Here is an 11102-nt window from a genome sequence, read left to right as displayed (position 1 = left end):
AGGCAAAAATTCAATTTTGCCCACAAACATCCAATGAAGGTCCTTAAATGGCAAACACGGGCTTTCCCAACTACAATGCAACCTAGTGGGGCCCACTACCCAAGATAATAAACTTGGCATTATGAAATGAGACGGTTTCTCGCCTCATTCGCGTTTTTCGAGCATAGGGAGCGGGAACGGGGACCAAAATGCAAACTAAAAGCACCCCTATACTCCTAAACAGGTTTCTAACTTAATGCAAACATCAATTTCACTCGAAATTGGCCCAAGCAAAAACGCCCAATTCGATTTTTAGGGCAAAATCCGCCCTAATTCAATCTAGCTAACAACCAACAAATATGAAAGGATTCAAGAGGAAATACTTACCTTGAGATGACATTTGTTGACAATGGCGCGGATGAAAGCAAGCTTGAAGGACCGTCAATGGCGATTTTGGGCGAATTTTCGAGGTTGAAGATGAATGTTCATCCGCAACTCAACCTCGCGTCTTTTTAACAAAAAATAGGGAAGCCGGCTTGTATCGCCAGATGGCTCGCGCCTAAACCAGGCCTCCCCTTTCTTTTTTAGCGAAATTTGGGCTTTGGCCCAATTTCCCACAACAAAACTTCAAAATTTTCATTGACAATATTCAAATATTGTCATTTCCTCGAAAACCAACAAAAACAAATAGTGAAAATTCAAAACTCGCTATTTTCAAGCAGACGGCGATCAAAACCGCCAATTTCAAAATAATAGTGAAAATTCAAAACTCGCTATTTTCAAGCAGACGGCGATCAAAACCGCCAATTTCAAAATAATAGTGAAAATTCAAAACTCGCTATTTTCAAGCAAACGGCGGCACATAAACCGTCACTTCAATTAATAGTGAAGATTCCAAATTCACTATTTCTTTCAAATGTCAACGGCGGCACATAAACCGTCACTTCAATTAATAGTGAAGATTCCAAATTCACTATTTCTTTCAAATGTCAACGGCGGCACATAAACCGTCACTTCAATTAATAGTGAAGATTCCAAATTCACTATTTCTTTCAAATGTCAACGGCGGCACATAAACCGTCACTTCAATCAATAGTGAAGATTCCAAATTCACTATTTCTTTCAAGCAAACGGCGGCACATAAACCGTCACTTCAATCAATAGTGAAGATTCCAAATTCACTATTTCTTTCAAATGTCAACGGCGGCACATAAACCGTCACTTCGATTAATAGTGAAGATTCCAAATTCACTATTTCTTTCAAATGTCAACGGCGGCACATAAACCATCACTTCAATTAATAGTGAAGATTCCAAATTCACTATTTCTTTCAAATGTCAACGGCGGCACATAAACCGTCACTTCAATTAATAGTGAAGATTCCAAATTCACTATTTCTTTCAAATGTCAACGGCGGCACATAAACCGTCACTTCAATTAATAGTGAAGATTCCAAATTCACTATTTCTTTCAAATGTCAACGGCGGCACATAAACCGTCACTTCAATCAATAGTGAAGATTCCAAATTCACTATTTCTTTCAAATGTCAACGGCGGCGCATAAACCGTCATTTCAAATATAATAGCAGATTTGAAATTTGTTATTTCCTTTCAAAATTAAGACAAACGGCGATCAAAACCGCCACTACAAATTCAAAACGAATGGTGAAAATTCCAAATTCACTATTCCTTCAAATGCCTGCAGGGGGCTTCCTCACGGAACCCGCTCATTCCAAAAACAGTGATAGTGAGAATCCATACTCGCTATTTCCACAGCGACATCATGAGTTCGCTACTTTCAAAGCAAGCCCATTCGACGCGGCTATTCCCATGGTCCATTAACCGACCTTTACCCCGGCTGGCGAGCCTTTGTCCGACCTTTTCAAGGATACATCCCGAAGATGCCTCGGGTACATTTCCTTACCTTTTCAAGGATACATCCCGAAGAAGCCTCGGGTACATTTCCTTACCTTTTCAAGGATACATCCCGAAGATGCCTCGGGTACATTTCCTTACCTTTTCAAGGATACATCCCGAAGATGCCTCGGGTACATTTCCTTGTCTCGGCTGGCGAGCCTTACAACGCACCGCGGCTGGCGAGCCTTACAACGCACTGCGGCTGGCGAGCCTTACAACGCACCGCAGCTGGCGAGCCTTACAACGCACCGCGGCTGGCGAGCCTTACAACGCACCGCGGCTGGCGAGCCCACCTCATATACGCACCGCAGCTGGCGAGCATTTATCCGCAAACATGCAAGGACATATCCGAAGATGCCTCAGGTAAAACTCCTTCTTATGGCTGGCGAGCCTTTGCACGTAGTCTAACGGACTTTAAATGACCCGCACGGACAGTCGATAGACTCTAAACTGTTCCCGACGACAGGTCCTTGACTCGCACCCTCGAGTCGCCTTGGCGTCGCCCTTCCCGACGGCAGGTCCTTGGCCCGAATCCTTTCGAGCCGCCTCGACGTCGCTTGGGTCTTCAGGTTGTAATCTTCGATTGATCTGGGGACTCTACTTTGACTTTCGCCCTGTCCAAGCCTCGGTCAAAGTGGGGGCTCAGAGATACCCGATCTGCGGAGACTCCAACAAACACCCGATGATTATCGGACTACAACATGTTTTGGATCGCAGCGTTTGATCGACAGTTTGTGTACAACTTTACGTCGGAAAACTTAAAACGATTTCGAAAACAAAACATTTCAAAACATTTCAAAAATACCTGGAGTGTTTAATGCACAACGACGGGGTTGCGATGACACTAACTAGAGTCAAAACCGACACCGGACCAAAAACCGACTCGAGAATTCAAATCCCGACTCCAACAACGAGTCAAACCGAGTCAACCACAAAAACAAAATATCTTCAAGCCTTCTATACTAAGTTTTCCCGGATTCATGAATGGTCAAGTACCAAACATGTGACTACAAAACCTAGGATTGAACAAATCATGATTGCGTTTGTTGTGATAGTGACAACACAACTCGAAGTGCCGCGATTTGGCTCGCGCCTCTTTGACCAGCCCAGGTGGCCACGTCGCTCAAAACTCACACAACCACTCATTCTCCTATAAATACCCCTCAAATGTCGCCCATTTGAGAGTGACGCGAGTGTCCGCCCCCTCTTTTCTCCCTTAAAATTCTCGACTCGACTTCTAAAGTCACAATCCGACGCGTGTTTACGACCTACCGATCGTAAACACGAGCCTTACACATTGTTTGGTACCGTCATCGTGCATTAAACTACTTGTCCGACCAATTTGACCACTACACCATCACTAAACATTTAAAACACTCTTTTACTTACCAAAACGGTTTTAAACCGAGTTTTTTCCGATCAAACAAGTTGTTACACTTACGTCGGTCACTCGCCACAACCAAACATGTAAGTATGAGGGTGTAAAAATCCTCTTTTATTATGTTTTCATTTGTTTCATGACTTTAACATGCTAAAACATGCATGACATGAACCAAAACATGGAATAAACGAGCCAAAATCGATTTTTGTCCGAGGCGAAGCCCCTTAGGTCGCCTCGGCTCGCGCCTAAATGGGGTGTTCAGACCAGAGATCAACCGTGTTTGTTCTCGTCATTTCCCTTAATTCATTTTTCATATTTGTAATCGGTTTTTACCATTTCAAGTATTTTCGAAACCTTTTTGTTTCATTTTACATGTTTTAGCCATAAAGCATTTTTCACCCTTGGTTCTTCATACCATGACGGTTAAAATCCGTGTTTCGGTGATAATATTTGGTTAATGACATTTAAGAGGTATTTTAAAACCTTTTATTTCATTTCTTTACATTTGCAAAACATGCATATTAGTCACCAACACGAAATCATCCTTGGTTCCATATACCATGTTGGATTTTAACCCGGGTGCGATGATGAGTAACGACTAATTACATTCAAAATGGACTTAAAACAATTAGTCCATAATCATTTTCAAAACTATTCATTTCAAGCTTGTCAAACCGAACCCGACACCGAATATTATCAAACAATGATGATTATTCGAGTCTAGTTCTTCAAATCAACAAATGCGGTCTAAACGGCCCTTTCAAGATTAAACCGGGTTCAAATACCCACTTTCAACACGTTTTACAACGTTTTCTAAACAGTCAGAACACGGCATACAGCCGTTGGCTAACCCGCGCTTCAAGCAGGCCTTTTCTTTCTCATTTTCAAAACCAGAGGGAGGCCCCTTACACCGCCGGCTGACTCGCGCCTCTTATAGCCGTGCAGTGTACAGGGCTGTTCCCTTCCAGCATTAGTCCAGGACGATCCCGACTCCGGTTAACCCGGATATAGGACGGATCAGATGGCTATTCGAACCATATTTGCCAAATGCCTTACTAAGACAAATGGATCATGTTATGCACCCTAAACCTAATACGGTAAATGGATGTTTAATTTCCGTCTTGCATGCAAATCAATCATTAATCCAACTCGACATCTTATACTCCCTCTCATTCATAATAAACCTCCCTATTTCCATTTTCGTCTATTCACAATAACCTCCCTATTTCCTTATTTGGTAATGTTTTCATTGACAAAATGACCAAATGACCCTTATAAAATGTTTCTTATTACAACCCAATACATACTTACCCAATACAATTAGAATACTAACCCAGCCCATAATTACCCCACACATTAAATTAACCCAGCCCAACCCCTGATTAACCCTAATCCCTCCCGCCTTATATACCCAATTCCCATCTAAAAACCCTAGACCTATCTCTCTCTCTTCCGCCATTGATCTCCTCAAAACCGTTCTGTCTCTCTCTTCCGCCATTGATCTCTCTCTTTCTTCTCTCTCTTCCGCCATTGATCTCTCTCTTTCTTCCAGAACCATCTTCTCCTCTTAACCTCTTCTTATCTTCTCTCAAAACAAATCTTCCATCAATTTAATCGGCTTCATCTTCATATTTCTCATCCTCGCATCAATCACCATTAATGGAGTATTTGTCCGATGAAGGTAAAGACAACGATTTGTGTTCCATTTCTGCTGATGGTGATGTTGATCTTGGTGAGAGGCCGAATAGATCTGATGTTGTTGATGAGTCATGCGATATTAGCTCAGTTGATTATGCATGTTCTGCTTATATTGTCCCTGATTCACTTGGAGATTTAGATACTGTTGTACCTGATTCTTGCATGGAGGATTTAATGGTTGAAGAAGATATTGAGGAGGAAAGGAGGAAGATGGCTCTGTATATTAAGGAAGAATCTGAGAAGAAGGTGGAGAGATGGGGTAGGATGCGTGAAACCCCAGGGTATAAACGGTGGTTTATTAAGGAGCTTTGTAAATATTGGCCTGCCTTTGGGGTTTTACTAGAAGATGAGGATAATCAGGGTGTGAAGGTTGATGATCAGGGTGTCGGGTATAAGGGGTATTTTGATGATGATGATCCTTCTGATGCTGCATCATCTCATGATGATGATAATTGCGATGCTTAATAGAGGTTGATTTCTTATCCTTTGATTTACTTTTAGTTGCGTTTAAATGGACTTGTGATGATAAATTTTTACACTTTGATTTCTGCTCAATATATTTGAACTACCCCAATGATTTTTTAAATTGAGGGGATTTGATTGCCTACCAATATTGTTATACACGCATAACGCCACCACTTTTCATTGTGAAGAGGCTATGTATGGATAACAATAGTCGGAGTAATGTTTATTATGCTGAAAACTGAAAACCTCAAGTTTAATGCTAAAATCCACCATGCCATTAACCGATACGAAATTAGAAAGTAGTGCAAAGTTCATACTGGTATTGAAATTACAAAGATTTGATCTTTTTGTTACTGCAAAATGTTTCCTGTCCTTTAGATGCATCAAAATGTTTCCTGATCTTTTAGTTGCTTCAAAATGCTTCAAATCTTTGAGTTGCAAAAAGTTGATCAACTGTGTCTACATCATTAACAACTTGAAATGTTAGTATTCAAAATGTTTCCTGATCTTTTACTTGCTTTGCAAAATGTTTCTGTCTTTCGATTGCATAATGTTGACATCCATAGCTATAAGTTGATCAACTACATGTACTTCATTTTCTACCTGTAATATTGGTCTTCATAACCTGCACACATGTCTACAAAAACATCACCATAGCCTGCCTGTGCAGTAATATTGCCAACAGGGTCAATTTCCCCTGTTGGTTCATTACTGCATCCACTGCCACTTGCTCCATTATCTGTTTTTAATATACTGCTAAGTGAGTTTGCATCACCAACATTCTGAATATACCTTATGCTTTTGATGACTAAATCAATATCAGCATTGAGATACTCAGGCAATAAACCAGCTGCTGCTAGTTTTGACTTGTGCATATGTGGGATAGGATAATCTATACCACCTTTCTTTTTCATTATTTCAAGCATACATGCTTTTAAAGTTATCCAAACATAATTAAGCTTTAGAACATCTTGTTCTTCATATGCAGTGATTGTGTTGTGTATAAGTTCATCCAATTTCAAAGATTTTTTTTTTTTGTTGGAGAGATTGAATAGACCTAAAAAAACCCCAAATCTAAGACATTCAAGTCTGGTGAATTTGGTGGTTGATATGTCATTTCAATGTTCCAACCATCTGTTGTAGCTGCTTTTTTGAAATCTGGATCATTATTAGTAAAATGTGGACGAGCATTGTCTTGTTGAATAATTACATGCTTTCTCAAATCTGAAGGCCACTTAGCCTTTATAGCAGGCAACACACAATTAATTACCATATCTTTGGTTACTTGTTTGTTTATTGACTCAATGTTTTTGGTTTCTAATGTGCCTGCTACTCTGTTTTTTGAGTTTCTCTTTGCTGGTACAGTTTGAACAAATGGCCAAATGCCTAACTTTCCATCAAAGACAACTTCACCATTTGGCCCATACTTAGGCCTTGTTACAGCACACATAAACATGACCTTTTGTATGAAATGTTTAGACTGCACAGTTCTATGAGGTGGAACTTCATTTTTTCCCAAGTAAAACCTTGTAGTAGGTTTGGAAATATAAAACCATTTTTCATCTATGTGAACAATATTACTCTGATCTTTGAAAATGACTCGTTTGGTTAGTTCATGATATTGTAAATGAGAAAGACTGAAAAGTTTTCTAGCAAGTTTGTTTTTGTCTGTCAAACCTGGTTTGAGTGCATTAGTATGTGAATTGATTTCCTTGGCTGCCACCCATCTACTTACAGTAGCCTGACTCACCCCCAAGTTCTCTGCTAGTGTCTCTTGTGTGCTCCTTTGTAGTAGATCAATGGATACAAGCTTTTCTTCATCTAACAACACTCTTCTCTTTTTATGTGAACCTTTCTTCTTGTTGTTGACATTAACTGGTATGGAATTTTTCCTCTGTTCCTTTGCTATATTCCACAAATCAGTGATAGTTTTCCTACCAACTGAAAACTGTGCAGCCAATTTCTTCATTACTCCATACCCTGGTTTTCCATTTTTGCTGTTTTGTAAAATTGATTCAATAATTTTTGATCTTTCTAAGTTGGTTAGGCACATTTTGTTTATGATTCTTGTTTTATAGTTTGTTTTGGGTGTGAAAGTTGTTTTTTGGATGCTAGTTTATAAATGAACCCTATTAACTACACATCATTCTATTTATAGAACAATGAACTTTGCACGCTTTATAATTTTTGGTTTTGGCGCAAAAATGAGAATGGTGAAATTTTGGTGCCAATTTTCAAATATTGGCAAGTTGGATTATGCATTATTCACTTGACAGTTTGGCTGATTTTTGGCATAAAGGACAACTCATATGGGCTAATCAAGAAAGCTAGAAAGAAATCAAGAAAAATCTGAAGTCCATCTTTTCCTTTCTTCTTCATTTTGATCTAACAGCTTCAGTTTTTTAACATTTTCATTTTGAGGTGAAGCTAATGTAATTATAAGTACTTAATGTAATTTTATTTATGTTTAATTGGAGGCCTGTCTCCATAATAGACTTTAATTATGTGTAATCTAAAACCTATTGTAATGAACTTTGCACACTTTTCTTGCAATGTGATCTATCCGGTTTTAAGGACAAAAAAACCAGAAACATTTGTTTGAAATATGGAGGGAATCATTATGAACTATAGAAAAGGTGGGAAAAATTAACTCCTTAATCTATCCTCTTAATTTCTTTAATTACAACACCCTCTCTCCTATCATCTACCCCTACAACAATACTTTATCAATTTTTTATTCAATTCCTTAAATCTTGTGCCCTCCCTCAATAGGGAGGTTTATTATGAATGGGAGGGAGTACTTGATACTTGGATTAAATCAACCGACTTAGAAAGCTCACATGTTAGGTTTAAATCATTGGATGCGCATTCATGCATTTAAACCGTTTTATCAACTTTTGCATTCAACCAACCAAGATCGATTAGTAGAGGCCGCTAAACGCGGGCGGGATTGGGTGTCTGATTAAAGGGCTTCCCAATACGTACCTTCACCTCTTACTCAGAAACTTTGGATAGTGGACGACCTTATCCAGGGCGTACGAGAGTCATTCTAGAGATAGGATGCTAAAGAGGGACGATTTCCTTATCTTTAGTACCTATGTCAAAACGCTGCTTTGTGCTTCGATTTGACCGAGGTATAGAGTGGAATTCGAACGGGTTCCAGGCATCCCACAAATGCTTGGTGGCGACTCCGAACATCTCTAATCGTTTCGAGACCCTTACCGAGACGAAACCGACCGATCTAAAACGATCCGGTCAAAAGCACCTTTACGCCGCCGAGCGTGGCTTTCAAAAAGACCGCTGCCGTTGTCCACAGATCGGCTGGGCATACGCAGGTGGGCCAACGTCCACACCCGTAGTAAACATTTGCTCTCCAAATCCCGTTTTTGAGTCTGTCATGAAAATATTTCACGATAATAGCTTACGTCGATGTTTCCTTACCATCAATAAGAGTGTAACTTAGCTTATGTGTTGTTATATGAGTATAATTTTTTAAATTTTATGTAATGTTATTTGTAAATTCGTTCGATATTGATATCATATATGAAGCATATTGTATATATTTGTTGATTACTTATTGAAAATTGTTTTTATATGTATTTGGTTTTAGAGTTCATTAATTTGACCATGCTTTTATATGATAGATTACTAATTATTATCAATTTGATTAGTTTGTAGGCTAAGAGGATGATGCAGGCTCAATATTTGAAAAGGAACACTAAAAATGATCTTTTTGTTGGAGAAGGTTGTATACTAAAATTAATTTCTTTTATATCTTAATTTTCATGTTTTTGCCTTTTTTATTGTGTTAATCTTCATTTTTACATTGATTTGTTGATCTAACCAGTGTTTGTTCCTCGCACCTTTCTTACTAAGATTTGTTGAGGCTTTTAACTTGAAGCCCTGTGATTTCAATCATTTTACCATTGTTCTTTTCGTGAAAATTGTGATTAAACTTGTAGAAATTGTTAAATTCGTGAACAACAATTAATCTCGACTCAATAATGGACTCATGATGTTCCCATTTTCGTAATTAGAAAGTATGAGTAAGTCATTATGAAGTACAAATTAAAAACCAATCAAGTAAAATGTTGGGATTGATTTAAATAGTTTTGAGTTTTGAAGTTTCATACTTCATCCATTGTCCAAAAATTATTAATCCCTGCTAACTTTAATTGATTACTAATCTCTCTATAATGATATACTATCAAATCTTGCAAATGTATGTTTTATTTGGGTATGTGTTATTTTTTGTATTCATCATTTTTCCTTTGAAAAATAGCTCTCAAATAATGAAATTGGAGTTGCGAGGATCTCAATCTTATTAACAAGTTGGACAAAAAAATCATATTGACATGGAAAATGGTTAAATGTAAATTATTATCTAATATTTATGCGTACATGTCATATTATCTAATGCATATGTCTTATAACACATAATGAGATTGTAATGAGATTTGTAGTAGGCTACTATTTAACTCATTTTATCATTTATGCAAAAATTAAAAATTTAGGATATTTGACAAATTGATATGGATGATATACTAAAATTAGCATTTATTAAACTTCATAACTATGCTACTATAAAAAAAAAATGATTTATGAGAATTAAAATATTGAGAAGATAAAAAGCCCTATAATTCTATATATTTTAAGCTCCTTACATTGTGAGATTTTTCATTCTAAAAAAGAAGAAGAAATAATTCAAAATTATGCATTAATTTGCCTTTTCTTTTTGCACTTACTAACTTTATTTGCCTAGATCACAAAGAGACGTTCAAGCTTTCACATAGAAAATTTAGTACAAAATCTATACAATCTAATTAAAAGACAACCTTAAGCATTTAAATTTTTTTAACATGGATGTCATGAATGACTGGACTCATTGAAGGTAATTTTTTTAAAACCACATGTTATTAGTATATTAATCAAAATAACAACTAAAGTACAATATATAGTTTTGAAAATAAACCAAAGTCAAAAAAAATAAGGCATTTACCAACTAACTTTTATGTATTTCAAGAATATATTTTTGAGATGGATCAACTAATTGCTCAGACAAATAGAAACAATACGATAAAAATAACAAAACTATAACAGATAAACCCGTGAATTTCACGGGTCACAAACCTAGTTTATATTTGGTTATCATCAATTTTATAGGGAGTTCAGCTAGCTAATTTTTATTTTTCAAAAAAGATATATGTATAGTGACTATTCTTAAATTGGAACCGACATTATAGTCTACTCTTAAAAATGTCGATTCTTTCTTTAAACCGACACCATAAGTAACCTTACAGTGGCGGTTTCAGAATCACAACCGACACCATAGGTTATCTTATAGTGGCGGTTTTACAATCGACAAAAAAATAATATGACCCTAGCAATCATGTCGTCAAAAAATCTCCAATATTGGGTTATTACAACCACCACTGTAGAGTATAATTCTACTAATGACATTTGTCCTGTAAAACTTTTGGACTACATTGAAAATCCGCGACAGTGTGAAGATTATATATCACATGTCTTGAAGATTCAAGATGGAAAATAATATATCATGGGTGCATTTTATGAAGGGTAATTATTATTCAACTTTTTGATTCATTATTTATAAAGTAAATTATCAAAAAAAATCCATTTTATATACACCTTTTTATAGAGT

The 11102-nt window shown here is 37.1% G+C and overlaps 1 protein-coding gene across 1 annotated transcript; it reads right to left on the bottom strand.

Annotated features, from left to right (window-relative positions):
• Nucleotides 1–6497: 6497 nt before the first annotated feature.
• LOC141620174 (uncharacterized) lies at nt 6498–7493 on the bottom strand. Its single transcript, XM_074437112.1, has one exon. It carries the CDS (start codon nt 7491–7493, stop codon nt 6498–6500), a length of 996 nt encoding a protein of 331 aa, XP_074293213.1.
• Between the last annotated feature and the right edge of the window lie 3609 nt (nt 7494–11102).

The sequence above is a fragment of the Silene latifolia genome, chromosome X, assembly GCF_048544455.1.
Source record: "Silene latifolia isolate original U9 population chromosome X, ASM4854445v1, whole genome shotgun sequence".
Lineage (NCBI taxonomy): Eukaryota > Viridiplantae > Streptophyta > Magnoliopsida > Caryophyllales > Caryophyllaceae > Silene > Silene latifolia.
This window is presented reverse-complemented; position numbering and strand designations above follow the sequence as displayed.